General features: G+C 50.4%; 1 protein-coding gene across 3 annotated transcripts in view; it reads left to right on the forward strand.

Moving 5' to 3' along the window:
- Positions 1-26,906, forward strand: part of XXYLT1 (xyloside xylosyltransferase 1) — a 103,895-nt gene that overhangs the window by 53,472 nt on the left and 23,517 nt on the right. For all 3 annotated transcript variants that reach the window (XM_077826198.1, XM_077826196.1, XM_077826197.1), the window contains exon 3: positions 11,097-11,229. In XM_077826198.1, coding sequence (XP_077682324.1) covers positions 11,097-11,229 — 133 coding nt within the window. The remainder of the gene's footprint in view (positions 1-11,096; positions 11,230-26,906) is intronic.

A 26,906-nucleotide genomic window follows, 5' to 3' on the forward strand; every position in this document is an offset into this window, starting at 1 on the left:
TTCGGGCCAGGCCTGCTCCGATCACAGCCAGTGGGCATTGTGCCTTGACTGCCAGGTCCCAGCCCTGCTCCCACTGGCCCGCTGAGCTGCATGGCTGCTGGACAGGGCCGGGGCTCCATTTCTGCTCTCTGCGCTACAGGCCCTGCTCTCCATTCCCCTGCAGCGAGTCCCGTGTGTCCCGCTTGCTCTCTCTGGGGAGGTTTGGCGTTGATCAGTCTGAAGTGGAGCTGGGGAATCTCGGAGTCTTTCAATGCTCCATCTCAGGCCAAAGGCCCTGACGCCAGCCCTGCTCACAGCGGGGGCTGCTGGGCTTGAGGAGTTCAGCCAGCCAGCGAGGACAGACTCCTGCTCTCCAGTGCCATTGCTCATTCCCGACGTGCCAAAGGCACCCACTGCACTGCGGGACCCTGCCGAGGAGCCGCAAGGCGGGGCGGTCGCAGGGGTGGCACAGCTGGGCCCGGTAATGCACCATCTGCGCAGGCTCCCTCATGCAACCAATGGAGGTGGGGGGAGGTGCCGAAGACTCTCCTCGCCTCGGGTGCCATTTGGTTTGGGGCAGCCCTGCACCCCACAGAGCCACAGTGTGCGTCTACACTGCAGTTAAACACCCGCGGCTGGCCTGTGTCAGCTGACTTGGGCTGGAGCCCGGACGCTGCAGTTCGATCGCCCTGCAGCCTGTCAGTGTGTAATTGCAGTGTGGACGTACCCTGAGAGAGCGCTGGCAGTGGGCCTGGCCCACGCTTGCTGCTTAAGCCTCACAGCACCCCCATGAGGAGCGGGGGAATCCAGGGCAGGAGAAGGAAGGCCCTGATCCAGCCACAGGTGTGGATCCGTTTGCCGGCCCAGGGCCTGGTGACATGCCCATTGCCAGGCAGAGCCCGTGTCAGAGCGGGGACTAGAGCTCAGTAACGCCCGGCCCCTATCCGGAGTTTAGATCACAGATTAATTTGCGCTCTCATGGAAACTCAGCTCTGGCAAAGAAACGAATCGTGCCTTTGCCACTTCCTCCTCTGCTGTCTGCGTCCCTCGCCGCACATGGTAAAGCCAGGCTCCTGGCCACGGCAGGGTGAGAGCTCTGGGCGGGGAGTGTCTGGGGAGCTCAGTGTAACGCAGCTGGAGCGAGAGGGAAAATGTCATTTTCAAGCCCACGGTACCCCTTGAGTGCACTGAAGAGGGGCCCTGGCCCCCAGGGCCATTCCTGTGCATTACCCGGAGCGCCTGAACCATGCTGGCTGCTGCAGCAATTGCAGTGCTGACAGGCTGTCACTGGGCCAGGCTCTGCTGGGAGTGGTTTAAAGCCCTTGTTTGCACAGCGGCTGAAAGCCCCAGGATCGAAGGGAACGGATGGCAAAATATAGTTACCGGTTCAGTGGCAAAGTTAAAAAAAACCTTGTCTTCCGAGACACATCCTCACGGTTCCACGCACGAACTGGTACCCTGCGCGGGGGGTGAGATTGGGCCTCGGAGCTGGAACCACCTGGTTCCTCCACCCGCCCTTGGGAGAAAGGGGAAACTATCTGTAAAGGGACCAAGTGCCCCAGTAGATCATAACGATTCCAGCCCAGCACACTGCCGTTACCAGGGAGCGCACAAGCCGTGCTCGGAGCCGTTAATCCAGCTGGGCAGACGGCAGCTGGCAGAGCAGTGGTTATTTTCTCCCGTGCTCATTTTCTGCCTAAGTGCGAGATGCTTTTGTAATGTTTTTACTCTCTCCATGTCTCACTTGAGGGTGGCTGTTCTCTGGAGGTGTGTCAGCCAGCGCGGCCTACAGACCAGTGCAGAGAGGCGAGAGGAAATTGGAGTTCCTCTCTGAGCTCAGCTTCCTTCTGGGGCACAATTAATTGCAGTTTGTTTTCTAGAATTACAGAGAGCTGTCAGGTGGCATGGCTGGTGGCTGGTTTAATTGAAACCCGATGAGCTGTCTCAAGGCTGCTGTGCGCTAGAGTAGAGAGCTTTGGAAACCTCGCCTGCTGCGGCTGGGAGCTCTTCCCAGAGCCGTCCCTTCTGGGGGTACCAGATCCCTTCCCCCATTCCTGCTCCTTGGAAGCACATGGCAGATGGAAGTTTCAGTCCCCTCCTCCTGGCTCCCCCGTTCTGAAGCCAGGCTGCTCCTTGGGGTGCTTCTCCCCGGCAGAGGTTACAGCCGCCTGCTCCCATGGAGATCGCTCTGCCTCCTTGGCTGCGGGTTTGCAGGGGCCAAAGTTGGGCCTGGTGCAAACTGTGCGCTTTCCACAGAAACAGGTCAAAATTTCCCATCTTCGCCCGGGTGCTGCAGGAGCTCAGGGGCCCAATTCCTCCTGGAGACAGTTTGGCGATTTTGGTTAAATGTCTTGTAGTTAAAGCAGGGAATTGGGGCTCAGGAGCTCTGGGTTCAGTTCCCAGCTCTGCCGGACTCCCTGGATGACCTTGGGGAAAGCACTTCGTATCCCCGCCTGTAACAGGGCTAATGACGCCTCCGTCCCCTGGCACTTGTGAGGCAAGTTCACGAACAGTTAAAGTTCTCGGAGCATCTCAGATGGATGTTGCCATAGGAGGAAGCAGTAGCTGCATTAGAGCATGGCAGCATATGTCTGTCACTGTCCTCCGCTGTGTGGAATTACCCACTCATCTATGTGTCATAGTGCCTATATAGCAAACCGCTAGTGGAGATTCCCTTTTAGCACAAGTTGTTGAGCACTGACCTGTGACGGGCCCTCCTTGCAGTTGCCTGGCTGCAGCTGAGCCGAAGTCGGATTCTTAAAAAACGTTCTGGTAAATGAAAGAAAGATTCTGCATGTGACTGACAGCTGGAGGCACCTCCCTGCACAGCATGAGAGCTTCCAGAAACAGCCTGTTGTCCCAGCCACGGTCCACGGAGCCTGCGCTGCCATGGAAAGCAGCGATGCGGGCGAGTTTGCACCCTGCGAGCCTGCTGGCTGGTAACGCTATCGATTTCACAGCACGCCCTTTCCCGCCAAATGGTTCCCTTCGCCTGGGGTTGGACTATCCCATTTATGTGGTTTGCCCTAAATCCCAAATGGGGCACACCTCTCTAATCCCCGCTCCCTTATTCCTGTGTGTAGCCCAGGGGCTGTTCTGGTTCGGTCAGTGAATGCACGGTGCTGGTCTGCACAAGTGACTTCCAGGATCCGTCTTCAGGTCCCTGTGAGTGATGGGGCTAGCCAGCCCAGTTTTATCTATATCCACGTCTGCGTTCATGGGACATGTGGGTACAGGGATTTGGTTTGGCCCTCTGTAGCGATACTGAGCAGCTGTGAAATCCTGGTTTAGCTTTAAGGTTCGAGAAGGCACCCTGGAAAGACCCAGGGGTGTTCAGGCCTGTGTCTCATGTTCCCAGTTCAGAGAGCCTACTCCTATGTCACTCTGCTTGCATCGTGCTAACGCTTCCTAAAGTTAGCCGGAAAGTGAGGGGATCTGCTTTAGCACACACATTACTGCACACTGGTTTGAAATCTTTGCAAACAGAGGATTAGGATGGTGGTAAATACTAGCCAGGCCGTGGGATTGTTTGCTGCAGTCTGAAGTGAGTACATCTCTCCCCTTTAGATAGTGTTGGATGAGCACATCTCCAGCTAACAAAACAAAATACTGAGCAGGTTGGCGCTCAGACAGTATTTCACCTTGATTTACAGTTTAGCTTCGATACTTCAGCGACTAGACTGCAAGTCTCTTGTCTGATGTCATGGTTTATTCTTTTTTTCTTTTTCTTTTCCACTGAGGATAGTGGATAGGCCAGGTGCTGAGTGCCCTGGATTAGTGCAGGGTTTTGCAAAGAATTCAGTGCTGCTGTAAAGCCATGTGTTCCGGAGACATATAAATAGAAAGTGCTGGATGCATTTGAAATGGAAAAGCCACATACTTGATCTATATGTTCCTAGCCCCTCCAGTCTGCGTCGTCTCTCCTATTCCCTGCAGTATGCTTTTAGATCTGAAAACGGAGGGCTTTCCACCCATCCTCAGCACAATGGTAACTGCGGATGGTGTGACCCGTGTGCAGAGCGGCCAGAGAGCGCGTAGCAATGTAAGATGTTTGGCCGTGGGCAGGGGAAAGGGAAATGCTGTCTTTCTGCCCTTGCTGCATTGCTCTTCAGCCCGCTGAAATGTAAATGGAGTGAATGAAATCCACATGGAACAAGCGCTCTGGAAAAGGGTTTGTCCCCATCGGCCCTGAATGATGCCAGCCCTGTTGTACAGTGAACTGTTCTATAAACGTAGGGTAGGGTAATGTGGCAGTCTCCCCTCCCGTCCCCTCTTGTCAGAGTCCACCTTACCTGGCTGGGCTGCCAGTGCCCTTCCGCCTCGGTGGTGTGTGAAGGAGCTAGGTGTCTCAGGATCGGGAATGGGCCAGGGAGCCTTTCACCTCCCTCTTGGCAGCTTGGAATGAGCCCGGCGTGATCCTCTGGCTGCTTGGTGCGCAGGGGCTGACATGTTGGATCTCAGACCTGTTCCAAGTGAACAGGGCCCCACGATGGTCACTGACTGGCTGTGTCAGCAGAGGGTGAGGGCAAGGCCCGGGCAGACCATGGAGACTGAGCTGTGTCTGGCACGCCAGGGCAGGGGCAGGCATGTGGCTGAACTAGGTGAAGATGCTTGTCCCTGCACCTTCTCTGTAGTTAAGTGGAGGCCTCTGGCACTCAGCACTGTCAGCCCATCACTTTTACCCTGGTAAAGTCACTGCGCAGATCGGCCTCGGTGTGTTGTCAGGTGTGAGCGGCTTGGTGCGTGGTGCTTAGAACAGTATTGGAGTGTTTCTTCTGGAGAAGCAAATCATGCAGTGAGCCTTGAGCTGGGCACTCGGCGCAGGTCTGCTCTGCAAGTGACCCTCATTTCTCGCTGCGTCTCTGATTTCTAGAGCACGTTGCCTCATCCTGCAGCCAAAGAGCACTCTCCAGCTGCCAGCCCTGCGAAATCGGGCAGCTCCCATGCAGCCGAGTCAGTGCTGTGACCTGGGAGCTCGCTACCCACACTCACGGAAAGCTAGTGGGTTGCACCGGGGATGCTGAGGATGTAATTTGACCCATAGAACCTGACTTGCGTAATGATCCAGCCTAAGGTGGAACAGCCCCACGGTAGCACTCCGAGTCTGCGGGGCTGGCAGCTGGAGCACTCTGTGCTTGGGGGATGAGCTGATGTGCTCTAGGACTCAGTGAGGCTGTGTACCCATTACTGCTTAGGTTGGCATAGGTTATGTCGCTCGGGGGGGGTGTGAATACCCCACCCCCCCAGCGACCTGAGTTACACCGACCTGAGTGCTGGTGTGGACGGCGCAGTGTTGGCAGGAGAGCGTCCGCCGCTGGTTGGGGGTGGATGAATTACATCGACGGAGAGCTCTGTCTGCTCTAGCGGCTCTGCAGTGGACAGCGGCGCTGCCGTAAGCGCTGTCCTGTAGCCGTAGCCTGAGACACAGTGAATGCGCAGGTGATGCTCTTTCTACAGACTCACTTCCCAAGACAGCTCCGTGCTTAAAGGTATCCATGGAGACTCAATAAATCTACAGCTCGGAATTGCCTTTACTTCTCCTGGTGGCTAACAACAGACCAAACTAGAGCAGGGAGAGGTTTAGACAGCAGCGAGAGCTAAATGATGATTAGAAATCAGTTTACACAAGTGGAAGAGAAATTAGAATCTGGCCCAGAGAATCTAGAATTGTAACTAGCCTAAACGGTGGCTCTGTTAGTGGTCTATCAGAGGGGTCCACTGGCACATTAGAATGCCTGTCCAAAGCATGAGGGCCGAGACCTGGAAGGTCTTTAAACTTCTAACTTCCATTGCCCAGATACCTTTGAAGAATCGGCCCTAAGTTATTAGTATTTAAGTTTCCTGAATTTGATGGAGCTGTTCTCAGGTTACACCAAAGTAAGTGAGATCAGAATCTGGCCCACTGAGCTGTGTGGCCCAGATCCTAGATTCATAGATTCCAAGGCTGGACGGGACTGTCATGATCATCTCGTCTGACTTCCTGTACAGCACAGGCCATTTAACTGCTCCACAATAATTCCCAGAGCAGAGCTTTTAGAAAAACATCCCATCTTGATTTAAAAATTGTCAGTCATGGAGAATCCACCACGACCCTTGGTAAATTGTTCAGGTGGTTAATTAATCTCACTGTTAAAAATATTCGCCTTATTTCCAGTCTGAATTTGTCTAGCTTCACCTTCCAGCCACTGGATCCTGTTAGACCTGTCTCTGCTAGACTGAAGAGTCCATTATTAAATCTTTGGTCCCCAGGCAGGTACTTACAGACTGTGATCAAGTCGCCCCTTAACCTTCTCTTTGTTAAACTAAATAGATGGAGGTCCTTGAGTCTGTCACTACAAGGCTGGTTTTCTAATCTTTTGATCATTCTCGTGGCTCCTCTCTCCAGTTTATCAACATCCCTCTTGAATTGTGGGACCCCGAACTGGACACGGGATTCAAGTACCAGTAACACCAGTGCAAATATAGAGGTAAAATAAGCTGTCAGCTCCTACTCGAGAGTCCCCTGTTTATCCATCCCAGAGCATGTTGTTGTTGTTGATCACATTAGCTTGTTGTTCATCACGCCGGGCGCTCATGTTCATCTGATTGGCCATCATGCCTCCCAAATCTTTTTCAGAGTCCCTGCTTCCCACGTGGGGACCCCCCAATCCTGTAAGAAAGCAGTTCTTTGTTCCTAGATGGATACATTTACACTTAGCTGTATTACAACACACGCTATTTGCTTGCGCCCAGCTTACCAAATGATCCAGATTGCTCTGAATCAGTGACATGTCCTCTTCGCTGTTTAGCACTCCCCCAGTTGTTGTGTCGTCTGCAAATGTTATCAGTTATGATTTTCTATTTTCTTCCAGGTCATTGATAAAAATGTTAAATAGCATAGGACTAAAAACCAATCCCAGGGTAAAACAGTCCCACTCAATGACAATTCCCCATTTTACAGTTATATTTTGAGACCTATCAATTAGCCAGTTTTTAAACCATTTAATCTGTACAATGTTGATTTTATATATTGTTCTAGCTTTTTAATCAAATAATTGTGTGGTGCCAGTCCAGTGCCTTACAGAAGTCTGTAAGTATATTATGTATTTATATTAAATATATCATTTTTAGATGACAAATCTGAGGAACTGTCCCAGACTGAGGTGTCATTAGAGGAGGTTTTGGAACAAATTGATAAACTAAACAGTAATAAGTCACCAGGACCAGATGGTATTCACCCAAGAGTTCTGAAGGAACTCAAATGTGAAATTGCAGGACTACTAACTGTCGTCTGTAACCTACCATTCAAATCAGCTTCTGTACCAAATGACTGGAGGATAGCTAATGTGACGCCAATTTTAAAAATGGGATCCAGAGGTGATCCCGGCAATTAGAGGCCAGTAAGCCTGACTTCAGTACCAGGCAAACTGGTTAAAACTATCGTAAAGAGCAGAATTGTCAGACACATAGATGAACATAATTTGTTGGGAAAGAGTCAATGTGCTTTTTGAAATCATGCCTCACCAATCTACTAGAATTCTTTGAAGGGGTCAACAAGCATGTGGACAAGGGGGATCCAGTGACTATAGTGTACTTAGATTTTCAGAAAGCCTTTGACAAGGTCCCTCACCAAAGGCTCTAAAGCAAAATAAGCTGTCATGGGATAAGAGGGAAGGTTCTCTCATGGATTGGTAACTGGTTAAAAGATAGGAAACGAAGGGTAGGAATAAATGGTCAGTTTTCAGAATAGAGAGCAGTAAATAGTGGTGTCCCCCAGGGGTCTGTACTGGGCCCAGTCCTATTTAATATATTCATAAACAGGGGTAAACAGTGAGGTACCAAAATTTGCAGACTGCAAAGAGCTACAAAAGGATCTCTCAAAACTGGGTGACTGGGCAACAAAATGGCAGATGAAATTCAGTGTTGATAAATGCAAAGAAATGCACACTGGAAAACATAATCCCAACTATAAATATAAAATGATGGGGTCTAAATTAGCTGTTACCACTCAAGAAAGAGATCTGGAGTCGTTGTGGATAGTTCTCTGAAAACATCCACTCAATGGGCAGTGGCAGTCAAAAAAGCAAACAAAATTATTGGGAATCATTAAGAAAGGGATAGAAAATAAGATAGAAAATATCATGTTGCCTCTAGATAAATCCATGGTATGCCCACAACTTGAATACTGCATGCAGATGTGGTTGCCCCATCTCAAAAAGATATATTGGAATTGGAAAAGATTCAGAAAAGGACAACAGAAATGATTAGGGGTATGGAATGGCTTCCATATGAGGAGAGATTAATTAGGCTGGGATTTTTAAGCTTGGAAAAGAGATGATTAATGGGGGATATGATAGAGGTCTATAAAATCATGACTGGCATGGAGAAAGTAAATAGGGAAGTGGTGTTTACTCCTTCTCATAACACATGAACTAGGGGTTGCCAAATGAAATTAATAGGCAGCAGGTTTGAAACAAACAGAAGGAAGTATTTCTTCACACAACGCACAGTCAACCTGTGGAACTCTTTGCTAGAGGATGTTGTGAAAGCCAAGACCATAAAAAGGTTTAATACAGAACTAGATAAATTCGTGGAGGTTAGGTCCATCAATGGCTTTTAATCAGAATGGATAGGGATGGTGTCCCTAGCCTCTGTTTGTCAGAAGCTGGGAATGGGTGACAGGGCATGGATCACTTGATGATTCCCTGTTCTATTCATTCCCTCTGGGGCACCTGGCATTGGCCACTGTTGGAAGACAGGATACTGGGCTAGATGGACCTTTGGTCTGACCCAGTAGGGTCATTCTTAATTTCTTATGTAAACACTATTACTTTTATCAACCAAACTTGTAATCTCATCAAAAATATATAAACTTAATTTGACAGGATCTGTTTTTCATAAACCCATGTTGATTTGCATTACTTACATTACCTTATTTTAATTATTAATCGAATCCCACAGCAGCCACTCCATTATCTTACCTGGGATTGATATCATGCTGACAGAGTTATAATTACACAGGTCATCCTGATTACACTTTTAAAATGTTAGCACAACATTAGCTTTCTTCCAGTCTTCTGGAAATTCCCCAGTGCTCCAAGACTTATTGAAAATCAACATTAACAGTCCAGCGAGCTTCTCAGCCAGCTCTTTTAAAGCTTTTGGATGCAAATTATCGTGACTTGCTGATTTTAAAATGTCTGACTTTAATAGCTTCTATTTAATATCCAGATACATTGGTGGAATGGAAAGAGTGTTATCACCATACACTGAGATTGCCTAAATCTGTTTTTTTCCCTAAATACAGAATAGAAATATATATGGAATGCTCCTGCCTTTTCTACATTACTGTTGATAATTCTTCTATTTCCATCTAGTAACGGACCAGTACTGTTGTCAGGATTCTTTTTGTTCCTGGTATGTTTTTTAAAACACTTCGTTATTGTCCTTAACTCTGCTGGCCATAGACTTCTTATGTTCCTTTGCTTCCCTTATCAATTTTCTACAGTTCCTAAATTCTGATATATATTCATGACTATCAACTTCCCCATTCTTCAATTTGTTGTGGTGTATGTGTGTAAACACATTATTTTTTATAGGTGCCTTCACTTATCCTCTAACCCAGGTGGTTTTTTTAAACCGGTACACCTTCTTCCTCGATTGTGGTTTTTTGGGCAGCTAGTAAGGTGTTCTTAAACAATTCCCAGTTATCATTCAGATTTTTCTGATTAAATTGTTCCTCCCAGCTGATTTGTCTCATATTCGTTTTCAGCTTTGTGAAATTGGTCCCATTAAAACACCAAGTATATATAACTGGTCTGGAATTCATTGTTCTTGGACATTATAAATGTGATCCAATCATGGTGTCTTATACCTAAGTTACCATTAACTTTTAGTTCTGTGATCTGTTAGGATAAAGCCTAATAAAGAATTCCCCTGTGTTGAGTTAGGAAATTGTCATCTATAATGTTTAGAAATTCCAAGGATGTTTTAATACTGGCAACATGAGACCTGCAATGTATGTCGCTCAAATTGAAGTTCCCCTTGATCACTCAGCTTTTCTTCCTAAACATTACAGATAGGTGCATAAGGAGCCTGTCATCCTGTTCTCTAGTGTGATTTGGGGTCTGTAGCAGACACCAGCTAATACCCCCCCCCATCTTGTGCTTGATCCATTGGACATTGATCCATAAGCATTCAAGAGCATTGTCTTCTGAGTTATCAGTGACCCAGACACAGCTGATACCATTTTTGACACAGAGTGCCCCTCCCCTCTCCCTCCCCTTTTGCTTACTCAGTCCTTCCTCAGTAGGTGATAACCACTGATTTTAACAGTGCAGTCATTGGCATCACCCCACCCGGTGTCAGCAATGCCAACTAGGTGGCATTTACGGTCACAATGAGTGAGGCTAAGATTTTGTCATGGATAATAATAACTAATAACTGTAGCAGTGTCCAAGGAGCTGCCAGGGTCGTCCTCCTTCCCAGAGGCAGTGGAGAGCCGCTGGGGTCCCTCTGCGCCATGGCCGGGGAGCCGCTGGGGTCCCCCTGCTCCACAGCAGCTGGCAGGGAGGTGTGGGTGTCCCCCTGCTGCCACGGCTGGCAGGGAGCTGCGTGGATCATCCTGTCCCCCGCAGAGGCTGGGAAGGGGGTACCTCACAGCTCCCTGCTGCTGCAGGAGGCAGCGGGACCATGCAGATCCCAGCTGCCGAGGCTGAAGTCACAGAGGTCTTTGGAAGTCACGGATTCCGTGACTTCGGCTACTTCTGTGTCAAAATTGTAGCATTAACGATGAGCAATTCCGATTCCTCTTGGCAGTTACCCAGGCTCCTCGCACTGATGTGTTGGCAATTTAAAAATTTCTTCTTTTCACAGCCTTTGGTTCCATCATTAATTTTGTCGTCTTCATCTCAATTTTGTGTTGACTGAAGGCTCGTGTTTTCCCTGTTTTTACCCTCCTCTGCTGCTGTTAGTTTAACCCCCTCCTTACTGCTGTGGCTAGCCAGTCCCCAAGGAGATTGGTCCCCCATCTATTGAGGTGGAGTAAATCGGCGTAGCCCCCTTGACGTCCCCATGGATTTACAGCTGCGTGAGTTTGTCACCTTGTGTTGCTGATCTTTCTTCTCTCTCTCTTCTAGAGATAGAACGGATAATCCAGCTGGACTTGGACCTGCAGTACAAGACCAACATCCGAGAGCTGTTTGAGGAGTTTGACCATTTCCTGCAAGGAGCCGTCATTGGGATAGCCAGAGAGATGCAGCCTGTCTACAGGTATCCCAGTGTGTGTGGTACTCAGCAGAGGTGGCGAGACAGCGGCTGGCGTTCCTGTGCTTTGCTCACATGGAGACTTACCCTGCAGAGCAAAGTACAGAGATCCCATGAGTCCTGCTTACTGGGGCTGTGTATTGGGGGTATTCAGAGTCTGGTGTCTGTGTGAAGGGAAACATACAGGATGCTGTTCTTTGCCTAAGTCATTAACTCCATGTGTCACTTTGGACAGAGAGGCCGAAACTTGCAAAGCTGAGTTCCTGAAGTCTGTACGTGGGCTCCCTGGACGTGGCCTGGCTCCCGGCCGTGCTGCTCCCAGAGGAGTCGCTGTGACTTGTGGGTGCTAAGGCCGCTTCTCTCTAGGTGCCTACAGCTGGATTTAGGAGCCTAACTCTGGGCGTCTCCATCTAAAACCTTGGCCACAAAGATTCAGTTCTGTCAGTCAGAGCAGCAACGGTTTCCCAGGCCAAGGTGGGTGCCAAGTGACAGCTGCATGTGTGTTTTGCTAGTCTGACCACTGAGCCGAACCAAGTTCTAATCACAGGCTCTGTGCAGTGCGGCCATCCTCCTGGCCTCTCTGCTCACCTCGGGGGGCTGCGTGCACGGCATCGTGGTGATGCTAGGTGTAAATGGGTCTCACCCTCCACTTCCTGCACCGATTTCAGACCACATTCAGTGCTAAAAAGTGACCCCGGCCAGGGAAGAGAAACCGTTTTCCCTTCTCTCTATCCCTGACACAGCATCTGGGATCACTAGAGCTAGAGACATTCACATGGCTTCAGACCACAGTATGATCTTTTTAAATATGTGTAACCGCTTCTGAGAGTGCTGGGATTTCTTTAAGGAAACGTGACTGCTTCCAGTGAGAGTCACTGGCCTGGGACTTGGCCTGGTTGCTAAAACACGATAATCCTTCTGAAATGTTTTTCTGTGAGATTAGGGTCCATCTCCAAGCTGTGCCTTGGTTTCACATTGGGAGTCCTCTTGCAACATGAGCTCAGTGGGATCATGGATCTGGATTCACACGCTAATGAACTCCTCACAAAGTAATTGTCCGATCTGGGTGTCTCTTGGCACCATTGAGTCGCTTGTGCTCAGCAGGAAGTCCAGACTGAGCCAGTGCAGAGTGAGGTCCCGTTTCCTTTTCAGAGACAGAAATGTGGGTCAGGTTTCAGGCCATCAGCAAGGTGTAGGAAATGGATGTTTTCACTTCCTTGACTGGGCCAGGCTTGTGGATAACGAGGAGCCAGGGTTTTCCAGGGCTGTCGCCCTTCACCACTGCAAATCCCAGCAGCTGGGAAGTGGAGTTAACAGAGCTCTGGCGTCCCCCGTCACAGCCAGAGCTGAGTGTGCACCCAGTAGGCCCAGAGATTCACGGAGCTCCCCCTTGGCACCTCAGTAAGTAGCCTCGTTTTCAGCAGAGCCCGGTGTGTTGGGAGCTGAGCCATTCCATCAGCTTGGTCTTGTGTGATCAGGGTGACGTGGCCCCGGAGCCTCAAGCGAGCTCCAAGCTGCACAGCATCCATGGTGATGCACAACCATCCAGTGCAATGGGAACCTGATCCATTGTTTTAAAGGAGTTGAAGGTATGTCAGGGTCTTTCCCTGTCCCTGCTGCCGCACCCACCCACCACTTCCCCTCCTGCCAGGTTCATGGGGGTTACAAACTCTTATATAAAACCAAACCCCGCCCATGCTGCTGTGCGAAAGAGCCACAGAGACTGGGAGCCTGGCTGGCTGGCTGCTCAGGGACACAGCGGCACCACTGTGCACAAGGGCCTCTCCTGGGCACAGAGTAACCGAACTGCCAGCCCAAGGGATGTGTCTCTGCCTCTCTCACCTCTAGTGACCATACGCGAGGCCTGTAACGGTGGCAGGGAAGAAATGCTTCAGACAGTGGCTTTGAGTTTGACGATGCCCCACAACTTCACCCCAGCTTTGGGGACAGACGAGCCTAAAACACAAACCATAAAGACGGTGGTGTGAGGGCAATGCCAGGCTCCTTCATGTGCAGAGAGAAAGTTGTTATTGAAGAGAGGTGCAGGGGAGTGATCTGAGCGCAGACCAGGGAGCTGGAGCGAGCTGGCAGACCAGGTGCCAGCTCATGCGAAGGTCCCCAGGTCCCAACTGAGCACGGACACGCCCACAGCTCGAACCGAACTGGCTCATCTGGGTGCTACGGGTTTATGTTTAGACTGTATTGAATGCTTGTGAGTTGCTGTTTACGTTAATCTCACTTATTACTATGTAACATGGGATGCAGATATTCTATGTAAGCATTGATACAGTAAGCCCCTGTGACTGCGTAATCACCAAACAGGGGAGGGACATTAACTAGTGTAAAGTGCTGGTCTCCAACAGAAGGAGACCATCCTGGCCAACAAGGAAGGCCCATCGACACCAGACGGGCTAGTGTGGGACATTAAAGAGGATAAAAGACTTTGTTGCTCTGCTCTTCCCCCACCCCAATGAAGATGAGTCTTGCAAGTGGCTTCCTCCCATCCGCTGAGGTCACAGTTCAGGGCACATGGGCGGATGGGAATCAAACGCCCTAAGAAGGAGGACTGGACTCTGGGGGCAAGGTTTTTAGGCACAAGCAAGAGAACCCCAGTGCTTAGCTTGGGTTAGCCCTAAAGGACATATAGAGCTTGCTTTTTATAGAAGCTTCTAGTACCTTTTGAAACTTAAGATGGTAGCTTATTTGTGTATGTAAATTTACCTGCTTTAACCTTGTTCTTTAAGCTCTTGTTTCCTTTTCCTATTTAATACATCTTTAGTTGGTTTATTATAAGATTGGCTACAAGCATTGTCTTTTGTGATAGGATCTAAGGTGCCTTGGGAAAGTGACTGGTCCTTTGGAGTGGGAGTAACCTGAATATTGTTGTGATCCTTGGTGTCAGGGACCATCTGTCACACTTAGGTGGAGAGACAGATTGGAGTACCCAAGGAGACTGTCTGTCTGTGACTCCATGTGAAGACGGTTATAGTGGCCGGGGAGTTTACACTTGCTAATTGGTCGGTGAAATCTAAGTGTAGAACTCGCAGCCAATCTGGGGTTTGTGCCCTGGTTCCTAACAGTCTTCCCGGAGCTTGGTAGTCATGACCTGGAGCTGCTGCAGGACAGCTTGACACCAGGAGCCCCCAAGTTCTAATCCCAGCACGGATCTAGGTGAACTCGGGCAGGTGGCTGGAGCAAAGTTCCCTTGGTGGCCCGTAGACAGAATTCGAACTCTGTCCTCGGGCGCCTGTCTCGAGGTGCCTGATTTACAAGTGTGCTGAGCACCTGCCGCTCCCATGGACCTTCCATGAGACCTGGGCAAGGGCTTTGCTGAATTACAGCCTAGAAGGGACTTCAGGGTTTGTTCTGCTGTGTCTGACTCCTCGGGGGGCCGGGGGACACTGCTACCCCGTGGGCACCGTTCCTCATCTCTGAATGCAGCAGGAGTGCGCACGCCTGCTGTCAAATTCAGCCGTAACTTCCTGCCTGTAACAATAGTAATTCCTAACTCTGACACAGCATTTTTCATTAGAGACTAGTAAGGTGCTGTGCAACGTGAGTCAGCAGCATCACTCCCTTTGTGCCTGTGACGCGTGTGGCCGGCTTTCCGCACAGTGCAGTCAGACTAAAGGAGCAAAGCAGGTTCTTGCGGTGTCATTTCCAGATCCCCTTTGAGGATGTCTCCTCTAAACTGAAATTCACAATGTTCTGATTAGTACGCAAGGAAATTGATTTAGTTTGGCCTTGTCTGTTCAAAAGACGAATCTCAAATTTCGTTGTAATCGAGGCTGAGCCAGATCCTCACCGTGAGATGCCTTGATGAGTTGGTTGTACCAGATTGGCTTGCACGAGGGTTCTCAGGTGGAGCGGCTCAGCTCCCCAGACTGGAATTGCTGGTTGTAATAAGTGTGTGCTCAGGGAAAGATCAGAAATTACCAGCTCTTCATGTCTCTTCTTTTCCCATTTCAACTGTTAGTAATGGGCATTAATAATTAAATCTTCTTCCGAGGGGAGCCCAGCCATACTATGTGCGCTGCTGGCTGGCTGGAGCCAGGATAAATTCAGTGCTGGGTGCACAGACATGGCGTGGATTCTGCTCCCATGCCCAGTCTGTATAACGGACAGGCAGCGGCAGGCTTGTGCCCAAAGGAAATGTGCCAATGTTTAAGATTTGTTATTTATCAGTCTAAATGGATTTTTCTTAATATTGGAAATTAAAGGCCCAGATTCTCTCCTGCTATGAGACTCTGTGCAGCAGGCGGGAGGCTTGGGGCTTCCTGGTTTTCAGCACGTAGCCCTGCCCCCCCAGCCCTGAGGCTGCTCTCACCTATGCCACCTGGCAACCGTCCCCACGGGATCAAAGGCCATCAGGAGCTAGCTGAAGTGCAGCAGTCTCTGGCCACACAGCCTCCCTTCACCCTCCTCCAGGGGTGGTATGGAAGCTGGGTACACTAGCATTGCTGGGTGGGTCGAACAGTGGCTGGCACCGGGGGGTATTTTTACTGTGCAGAGGCTTACGTGACACCAGTGTGCCGCTTGCACCCTCGTGACGAGAGCCATGGGAGAATGAGCTGCATGCAGCCTGCCTGACAAATCGCCAACCAGCTGTCCCCTGTGCTCCTGCTGTAGATCTGTGTTCCCAGGGAGAACGCACAGGCCAGGAATAACCAGTCTTGACTTTCAGGACCCTGACTGAGTTTGCTGGGCTGGTAGAAAATATCTTATTTGTAATTAGAGCAAATTTGCTCGGTTTGAGAGAGACTGTATATGGAGCCACAGTACCATTTGTTCTCTGACTTTGGCTCCCACCCTGCAGTCGAATCCCGGCACCCATCCAGAGTCATGACTGCGGGACCAGGGCTCGTCTTTGCACACAACCCTTCTCGCTCTCCGGGGTTGGCGAAGCCAGTGGGACCATGTGGGGGACGTGTTCTGGCTAAATGGATCCCTTTCCATTTAACACTGTTTATTTTTTTAACAGTTTTGTGAGCGGAGCTGAAATGAAAGCGGCTGTTTGCTGCGCCCCTGTGATGCTGGTGCATAGCTCAGGGAGAGGAATGGCAATGGGCTGTGGTGCTTGTTGTCACCTCTAGGTCTCTCGTCCGAAGCCGGCTCAGTGGCCACATTTAATACACCACAGGGACTAGCTACGGTGTTGCAGAGTCAGATTTCAAGGTTAACGTCAGACTGAGATCATTGTACAGTGTTCGCAGTGTAGACTCCAGGAGTCTGTGTGCATGGAACAAAATGTGTCTTTGTTTTCCAGGAATGCCTCAGAGGTAGAATGGCTCTGTGTGTGGTGGCTGAGGCCGGAGCAGCCTTATGGGTAGCTCTGGAGGATGTAGCCTGCTAACCCCTCTCTGCAAGTGATCTTGTAAAGGCAAGTTGTGGTTCTCGGGCCAAGTCCATGAACAATTGGCCATCCTGGGAGGGCTGAATAAGGGTGTAGTGCTTTACTTTTTGCTGTCAAAGGAAAGCACCTGCATGGTAGCAGACTGGGGTGTGGTGTCCAGCGAATATTCATGGCAGTGACAGGCTGGGTGAGTGGTTATTTATATCCCTATTTCATGTTTTCAGACCAGTTTTTGCTTCTGACTGATCCTCTCGTGTTTGGTTTGGATTATCCGTATTGTTGTTTTTATCCATATTAAAAACCCAAGACTCCCTGTCCTCCAGCCATCCAGGGCATGGAGAGCTATGGGGTAGCCAGGGCACCCACTCCTGCAGAACTCCTCTTGCTCGTTAGCACTGAAACCCCCCTTGGTGGAAGACTTGGCAAACAGAAACCAAACAAACAACACAAGAACAGGAGCTAGGACCCTGATGAAAATGGTGCGTTATTTATACAGAAAAACAGGGCATCAGAACTGCAGCCAGGTCCTTTCTCGTGTGCCCTGTGACCCAGGGATGGATTGAAGGCGCTGCTTGCGGTGCCTGAGGCCGTGCTGGCTACAGGTCTGGGGGGACCCTGCTTTTCCCTTGTGACTTCCTCCCTGCTCCCTTGCAGCTTTGACAGGTCCCCTCTGTGGGTGCGATGGTGCTGCAGCCCCAGAGTGAAGCTGGCAGAGTGGTGTTTCAAGGATTGGCCCCCGGTTGGTTGCCCAGGGTTCTGCGATCCATGTCCAGCAACAAGGTGCACGTTCGCCTGGGGTCAGATCGCGTTTGTGCGAGCAGTGGCCGTGCCCAGGGCCATGTGCTGCGGCTCTGACTGTGCTAGGAAGTGCAGTGCCTCTTGTGCTACCCACGGTGTCGGCACAATGACAGGCAGGGCTCAGGCATCTTGAGTAGCGGGTCATGAAAGCCTGCCCGGGGCAAGGCTAAATAGCACAGCAGTAAAAACGCCCGCATGCTCACAGCTGTGCAGAAAAACACACAGAGAATCCCATAGTGCAGACAAGGCCCGGAGATGCCTGAGTTCATGCCATCAGTGGGCCTGGGGTTTCCCTTACCCATGTATTCGTCAGATTTCCTTTGACCCCATTCTCCCTGTCCATCCGGAGTCAAATCACCTCTGCCCTGTTGCCTGTGATCACATGTTCACTGTCTCTTATGGGCCATCATTGTGTTACTTGTAACCTGTTAAAAGTTAATGGTAGCTTAGGTACAAGTGATCATGACTTGATCACATTTATAATGTGCAAATAGAATTAAGTCAAGACCAGTCATATATACACTTGGTGCTTTAATAGGGCCAATTTCACAAAGCTGAAAACAGTTATGAGCTAAATCAACTGAGAGGAAGAATTTCATCAGAAAAATCTGAATGATAATTGGGAATCATTTAAGAACACCAAACTAGATGCCCCAAAAGGCATAATCCCACAACTGAGGAAGAAGGCCATGCTGGTTAAAAAACTGACCTGGTTTAGAGGGGAAGTGAAGGGAGCTATAAAAATAATAATATATGACAAATGGAAAAACGGGGAAGTTGATAGTAATGAAGATAAATCAGAAGTTAGGAATTGTAGAAAATTGATAAGGAAAGCAGAGGGACACAAGGAGAAGTCTATGCCAAGCAGAGTTAATCACAGTAAGAAGGAGTTTTTAAAATATATTAGAAACAAAAAGAATCCTGATAATATTTGTGTATTAGTAGATGGAAATGGTAGAATTTTCAATAACAAGGCAGAAGTGTTCAATAAATATTTCTATGCTATATTAAGGGAAACAAGAGATGATGCAGTCTCATCATATGGTGATGATAACACTCTTTCCATTCCACCAATATCTCTGGAGGATGTTAAACAGAAGCTACTAAAGTTGGACATTTTACAATCAGCAGGTAACTTGCCTCCAAGAGTTTTAAAAGAGCTGGCTTAGGAGCTTGCTAGACCATTAGTGTTGCTTTTCAGTAAGTCTTGGAGCACGAGGCAAGTTCCAGAAGACTGGAATATTTAAAAACTGTAAACGGCATGACCTGGATAATTCTAGATCTGTCAGCCTGACATGGATCATGGGCAAGATAATGGAATGGCTAATATGGGACTCAATTAATACAGAATTAAAGCAGGGTAATGTAACTAATGCAAATCAACATGGATTTCTAGAAAGTCTGATAGATTTAGATTATAGTGTTGATGTAATATACCTAGACTTCTGTAAGGTCTTTGACTGGGTACCACACAATTTTGATTAAACAACAATTAATTAACATGGCACACATTAAATGGATTAAAAACTGGCCAGCTGATAAGTCTCAAACTGTGACTATAAATGGGGAATCATCACTGAGTGGGTGTGTTTCCAGTGGGGTCCCACAGGGATCGATTCTTGGCCCTGAGCTGATTAACATTTTTTTCAATGATCTGGAATTAAAATGACACCACAATTGGAGGAGTGATAAATAATGAAGAGGACAGGTCACTGATACAGAGCGATCTGGATCGCTTGGTAAACTGGGCACAAGCAAATAATACGGGTTTCAGTACTGCTAAATGCAGATGGAAACCTCTAAGAACAAGGAATGTCAGCCAGACATACGGGATGGGGGGCTCTCTCCTGGGAAGCAGTGACTCTGAAAAAGGTTTGATGGTCATGGTGGATAATCAGGTGAACATGAGCTCCTAGTGTGATGCTGGGGCCGAAAGAGCTCATGTGATCAACAATAACAACATGGGCTAGGACTTGCGTGACCAGATGTCCCATTTTTATAGGGACAGTCCCGTTTTTTGGGACTTTTTCTTATATAGGCGCCTGTTACCCCCCACCCCCTGTCCCGTTTTTTCACAGTTGCTATCTGGTCACCTAGCTAGGACACGCAGACTGGGGACTCTCGAGTAGGAGCAGAGAGGTTCTTTTACCTTTTATATTTGTCATTGGTGTGACTGCGGCTGGAATACTGTGTCCAGTTCTGGGGTTCACTGTTCAAGAAGGCTGTTGATAAACTGGAGAGGGGTCAGAGAAAAAAGAATTAGAGACAATGCCTTATAGTGAGAGACTCAAAGAGCTCGGTCTATTTAGCTTAACAAAGAGAAGATTCGGGGTGACTTGATGCCAGTCTGTAAGTATCTACATGGGGAACAAAGATTTAATAATGGACTCTTCAGTCTAGCAGAGACAGGTCTAACAGGATCCACTGGCTGGAATTTGAAGCTAGACAAATTCAGACTGGAAATAAGATGTAAATTTTTAACAGTGACAGTAATTAACCACTGGAGCAAGTTACCAAGGGTTGTGGTGGATCCACCGTCGCTGACATCTTTAAAATCTAGACTGGATGTTTTTCTAACAGATCTTCTCTATGTTGGGGCAGTTCTCTGGCCTGTGTTATACAGGAGGTCGGTCTAGCCGAGCACAAAGTTCCCTCTGGCCTCGGGATCTATGAATCTACACACACAGCCCCTGTCAGAGTAGATGGGGAGTGTTTAATCAGAATCTTTTTTTCAACGCCAAGGTGAAATGCTGCTGTTCCCCTGCATGCCTCCCAGGGTCTAGGACGCAGCTTCCCGCTCACGCCATCCATTTGCATTTCTGTTTTCTGTTTTTAGGCTTTGTAACCATAAAATGCTGTCGGTGCAGAAACCCGGAGCACTGAGCTGCTGGGCAGTATCAGTACAAATGCTTGCAGGAAATGTAACAGTAAGAGAGAAGCAGATAGGAAACGGCCCCGAGCCTGCGCTCATATCCTGCAGAGTTAGGGGAAACCTCCACATAGCAGAACAGGGTGGTGCTGGAGTGTTTCCAGTCACTGACTCATGCTGAAACAATGCCTGGGTGATGTTTGTGTTGGACAAGTGCATTTCCAGAGCATGACAGTCTCTCAGCCTGTCCGAGAGCAAGTTGCTGAGGTTTCTGTTGCGTTGGCTGGGGATGGCACCTCTCCTGAGCAGTGATGGCTCAGATCGTTGCACTGCGGCTTGTTACTTGCAGGTGATGCTCTGCATGTTTCGCTCTCCCCTGGGATCCCAGCATTGTGGCCCAGCCGTGCCCTGGCAGGTTTGCTTTGGCGGTCGAGTGGACAACACAATATTGACGTACTCAGTGGGGTGCAGATGCTGCTTTCTGTGGCATGGATGCACCATGGGTGGGAGAGGGTGTGGGGAGCCTGCATGGGTCCCTCCTCTGGCATGTTATTAAATACCATTGAAATGTAAAGCTGGATGTGTCCCGTACCCTTTCCTGAGCTGGGCTCGCCCTTTTCTGCCAGCTGCTGTGTTTTGACCCAGGTTCTTTTCATGGCTCAGACATGCTGTACTTCCTGCTCCACTTGCATCAGACACACGGTACAGGGGATTACAAATGTCTCTGCAAGACCGGCCACAGGAAGGGGCTGATCCAGCCAGGTGCTGAGCACGCTCAGCTGCCCTTGACTCCAGTGGGAGTTGAGGGCACTCAGCATCTGCGCAGGACTGTGCCTTAAGCTAGAACGTGCCGGTAGGTTCGTAGTGGCAGCACTGGGCTCTGATGCCGCCAGCCCTTGGTCCCCAGCAGGATGTGGGTTATACAGGGACTGTGTGTGAGGTTTGCAGGTGGGGCCCCTTGAGGACAGTCCGGTGCCTGGTCACATGTTCTCTGCACGTAAGGGGACTAACGCCTGGGCTGGTGCATCTGTGTTAGCGTAGGGGATTGTGGCCATGGCATCAGCTCAGCCCCAAGGTTTATATTAGCAGACGGGGTTCTGCGCAAGGAAGCACTTATGCAAAGTCATAATCTTTACAAAGCTTATTGCGCCTGCTTAGCGTTCCAGCTAATCGGGTGTGCTGCTTAGTAACGTGTGCACCGGCTGGCAGAGGGCTGGGGACGATGCCCTTCGTCCAGCAGCTGGGCTTCCGTGCCAGCTCCTGAGCTCACTGAGAGTGATTATCATTTATTATTAGCATTGCCGTGGTGCCCAAGAGCCCCGGCCATGGACCAGGCCCCAGCGCTGCACAAACATGGGACAGAAAGACAGTTCCTGCCCCCAGAGGCTACAATCGAAGTACGACACAAGAGACAGCCCACCAGGGGAGCACTAGGAAACAATGGGGCATTGGTCAGCCAGAGAGGCAGTGGTCCCCGCACGCCAGTGGCCAGACGATTCCAAACCTCCTACCCTCTGGCCACATGGCTGCATCAACAGCCCTCTTGGATGTGCAGGCAAACTCCGCAGGCTGCAGGCGTAGAGCCAGGAGTGACAGGACGAGGGTCTGACAGGAGACGCTGCTTGGCTCACAGCTAGACCCTAACCCCCTGCACAAAGCTGGACTTCCTGAACAAGGTGTTCAACTGAGCTGGGGGGCAGATCCCCGCTCCAGGCCATGCTGCAGGGCCTCAGGCCTCAGTCCTGGCCCCTTTGCACCCCCTCCACACAGGGTTGTGGACATGGAGCCGTTGGGATGGAGAGCTGCCGTGGAGTCCTCCATCCGGCAGTCTCTGCATGGCCTGCCCCCAGGCAGTGGGATCGCATTGCTGCTGTCACCGTGTGTGGGGCCCTTCCCGTCAGTGCACAGGGCAGAGCCTCGTCTTCACGGGTGAGCGGAAAGATGCACAGGGTGGGAAATGTCCAGTCCTGAGTGCTATGACCCCACCCCCGAGGAAGAGCCGGGGCTGCCGGTCTCGCCCATTGTGCCAGATCACTGCTGTCTTGGGCTATGCTTTGCACTTCCCTTCGGAGTGCTTCCTTGGCACGTACCAGCCCTGCTGGTCTGTGGGGAACACCCCGCCTGCGGAGGCAGCCCTCGGGGATTGGAACCTGTGAACTGTCCCTGGGGAAGGAACAGCCAAAGCCCAGAGCGTGACTTCCCGTGTCAGCACGTGTGCTTCAAACGTAGGAGGCCCTGGGTTCAATCGCCAGCATCTCCAGGTTCTCTTTCGGGGGGAGGAGAGCTCAGTGGTTTGAGCATTGGCCTGCTAAACCCAGGGTTGTGAGTTCAATGCTTGCGGGGGCCATTTAGGGATCTGGGCCAAAAACTGGGGATTGGTCCTGCTTTGAGCAGGGGGTCGGACGAGATGACCTCCTGAGGTCCCTTCCATCCCTGATAGAGTATGATTCTGTGTGCCAATTGCCATGTGGAGCCCTGTGCTGGGATGTGCTACTTTGCAGCCAGCAGTCGACAGAGCGCAGCTGGCTCTGTACTGTGCGCCGTGTTTGCACTATAAGGTGGATAGAAAGCTGGCTAGATTGTCGGGCTCAACAGGTAGTGATCAATGGCTCCATGTCTAGTTGGCAGCCGGTATCAAGTGGAGTGCCCCAAGGGTCGGTCCTGGGGCCGGTTTTGTTCAATATCTTCATAAATGATCTGGAGGATGGTGTGGATTGCACTCTCAGCAAATTTGCGGATGATACTAAACTGGGAGGAGTGGTAGATACGCTGGAGGGCAGGGATAGGATACAGAGGGACCTAGACAAATTGGAGGATTGGGCCAAAAGAAATCTGATAAGGTTCAATAAGGATAAGTGCAGGGTCCTGCACTTAGGATGGAAGAATCCAATGCACCGCTACAGACTAGGGACCGAATGGCTAGGCAGCAGTTCTGCGGAAAAGGACCTAGGGGTGACAGTGGACGAGAAGCTGGATATGAGTCAGCAGTGTGCCCTTGTTGCCAAGAAGGCCAATGGCATTTTGGGATGTATAAGTAGGGGCATAGCGAGCAGATCGAGGGACGTGATCGTTCCCCTCTATTCGACATTGGTGAGGCCTCATCTGGAGTACTGTGTCCAGTTTTGGGCCCCACACTACAAGAAGGATGTGGATAAATTGGAGAGAGTCCAGCGAAGGGCAACAAAAATGATTAGGGGTCTAGAACACATGACTTATGAGGAGAGGCTGAGGGAGCTGGGATTGTTTAGCCTGCAGAAGAGAAGAATGAGGGGGGATTTGATAGCTGCTTTCAACTACCTGAAAGGGGGTTCCAAAGAGGATGGCTCTAGACTGTTCTCAATGGTAGCAGATGACAGAACGAGGAGTAATGGTCTCAAGTTGCAGTGGGGGAGGTCTAGGTTGGATATTAGGAAAAACTTTTTCACTATGAGGGTGGTGAAACACTGGAATGCGTTACCTAGGGAGGTGGTGGAATCTCCTTCCTTAGAGGTTTTTAAGGTCAGGCTTGACAAAGCCCTGGCTGGGATGATTTAACTGGGAATTGGTCCTGCTTCGAGCAGGGGGTTGGACTAGATGACCTTCAGGGGTCCCTTCCAACCCTGATATTCTATGATTCTATGAACGCCGGGGGTCAGGGGGCAACGGATCAGTGGGCTGCGATGCTGGACGCTTTGTGCACAGCTGTGGGAAGTGCTGTCCCCGTGTCGGCAATGGGGAGGCTGAGGCAGAGATCGGGGCGGAAGTGTCTGCCCTGGGCTGCACTGTGCTCGCCCTACCGGCAGTCACGGCAGAGGTGCCGGCTGCAGATTTCCTTGCCTGCTGGAGGGCGGCAGCTCACCACTATCTGAACCCCAAGTGTGGACAAGAGCTGGGTGATTTTCAGAGCCACACTGTGGGTCTGCTAATGGCAAGTCTTCTCCCTGGGTCCCTGCGCAGAACACTGTACTGCCTCTCGCATTGTGGGGCTGGTTCGCCAGCAGGACGGCACGGGGAAACTGCTGCATTTCCCGGGGCTCTCTCAGGGTCCGGATGGCACGAAGTCTCCAGCAGCAGAACGTGGCCAGAGCTCTGTGGCCTGAGCCACCAACCGGGGCAGCGACAGAATGGATCCCAGTGGGCGATTGCCAAGGGGTCTCTGCAGGGTGTTGGTTGCAGGCGCATGCTGGCTGGCGTGGTTCATGGCTCAGATGTAATCCCCTGATTTCATAGATCACCAAATCCTGCTGATCCTAGCGCTGTCCCCGCTTGGAGAGTCTCTGCCAGTCAGGTGGGTCTGGACAGGGTGGACAGAAAACGACTGCAGAAACGGGGCCCAGCAGCTGCACTGCCAGCCCGTGGCGGATTCATACCTAGACAGGCTTGGACTAGCGAGCCTGAAACGTTATCTGAGGGCGTAGGCAGGGCTGCAGGCAACCAGCGCAGGCCATCCCATCACAGCCGTAGCAGGGTTCTTGCAGCTCCCTGTGGCACTGGCCGCTGTTGGAGGGGGGACACCAGGCCAGATGGATCCTGGGTCCGATCCAGGCTGGTAATGCCTGTGGTGTTTGTTAACCCTCTCACTGCCAGCGCTCCTGCCAACCTGCTGTGATCTACGGGTGTCCTGGTGGAGGCAGGGGTTGGGGGGGCACGCACCTGGCCCTTGGAGCAGCTCAGTAGGTAATGGTTGACTTGGATGCATCTGGAATGGTCAGTTGCAGTCAAGGGGGTTAAAAGTTCTCCATGGAGCCCTTTGCATGGACATTAGGTACCCTACAAAAGGCAGAGGGGACGCCTGCGGGGGATAAGAACAGCCATAGTGGGTCAGACCAATGGTCCATCTAGCCCAGTGTCCTGTCTTCTGACAGTGGCCAATGCCAGCTGCTTCAGAGGGAATGAACAGAACAGGACAATTACCGAGTGATCCATCCCCTGCCAGCCAGTCCCAGCTTCTGGCAGTCAGAGGTTTAGGGACACCCAGAGCATGGGGTTGTGTCCCTGCCCATCTTGCCTAATAGCCATTGATGGACCTATCCTCCATGAGCTTATCTGATTATTTTTTTTTAACCCAGTTATAGTTTTGGCCTTCACAACGTCCCCTGGCAACGAGTTCCACAGGTCAACTGTGCGTTGTGTGGAGAAATACTTCCTTTAGTTTGTTTTCAACCTGTTGCCTGTTAATGTCATTGGATGACCCCAAGTTCTTGCATTGTGAAGGAGTAAATAACACGTCCTGATTCTCTGTCTCCACACCTGTCATGACTTTATAGACCTCGATCATCTCCCCCTTAGCCGTCTCTTTCCGAGGCTGAATGGTCCCAGTCTTTCTAATCTCTCCTCATACAGAAGCTGTTCCATACCCCTCATCATTTTTGTTCCCCTTCTCTGCACCTTTTCCATGACTAATTTGTCTTTTCTGAGATGGGGTGACCAGAACTTCACCTAGTTTTCAAGGTGTGGCATTAGAGGCATTATGATATTTTCTGTCTTATTATCTATCCCTTTCCTAATAGTTCCTAACGCTCTGTTTGTTTTTTTGACTGCTGCTGCCCATTGAGTGGGTGTTTTCAGAGAACTGTCCAGTGACTCCAAGATCTCTTTCTTGAGTGGTTACAGCTAATGTAGACCCCATCATTGTATATGTATAGTTGTGATTATGGTTTCCAATGTGCATTACTTTGCATTTATCAACATTGAATTTCATCTGCCAGTTTGTTGCCCAGTCACCCAGTTTTGAGAGATCCTTTTGTAGCTCTTCGCAGTCTGCCTGGGACTTGGCACAAAACTGTTCAAGACAGTTATCTGCAAATGTTGCCACCTCACTGTTTACCCCTTTTTCCAGATCATTTATGAATATGTTAAATAGGATTGGGCTCAGAACAGTCCCCTGGGGGACACCACTATTTACCTCTCTACAGTCTGAAAACTGACCATTTATTCCTACCCTTTGTTTCCCGTCTGTTAATACTGCTCAGTTCTATTCTGATTTGACTTGCTCCTTTCACAGGCAAATTCCCCCCGAGTGTCGGGTGTAAAACTGAGCGCCATCAGCTCAGGACTCAGTCTAGAGCTGGAGCTTGCCTGTGGTTGCCGTGCCTGCCACGGGCAGGCTCCATCTTCATGGCCCTTGTGCCACCCTGGGCTCTCCGGCTGGGCAGGGGAACGACTGGGGGACCCAAGGTGTTGTGGATCCTCCGGCATTACCTCGGAGCCAGTTGCAGTGTGCAGGGGCTGGGTCTTGGGGCTGCGAAACGCCCCAGGGGCTCGGGCAGATTCGGTTTGGCCATGATAGTACCACTGTTTGTTTCCTCCCTGGGGGAAAGTCCATGGCTATATTCAGTGCTGTGCCTTCCCGTTGGGAGCATGGAACCTCCTTCAGGGCAGGCCCTGGCCACAGGCCCTCTGCACGTGTGGTCCCTGTGGCCTGTCCGAGTCCAGCCAGCCCATTCTTCCCAGCCGTTCCTCCTCCTGGCAGCGTTGGCTGCTGTCGAGCACTGCCAGCAACACCTGATGGTTCCTGACAGGCTTGCACAAGCTCCCAGCACACATGAGCTAGGCATGCAGAGCAGCCTTCTGCCCGTCAGGAGATCAGCCACTGCAAGGCTGCACATCAAGTTGCAGTCAGTGCTGCTGTTCTATGTGTGGGGAAGAACGGAGCCTAGGAATTGTTGGGCAGTCGCTCCCTAG

The sequence above is a fragment of the Eretmochelys imbricata genome, chromosome 9, assembly GCF_965152235.1.
Source record: "Eretmochelys imbricata isolate rEreImb1 chromosome 9, rEreImb1.hap1, whole genome shotgun sequence".
NCBI lineage: Eukaryota > Metazoa > Chordata > Testudines > Cheloniidae > Eretmochelys > Eretmochelys imbricata.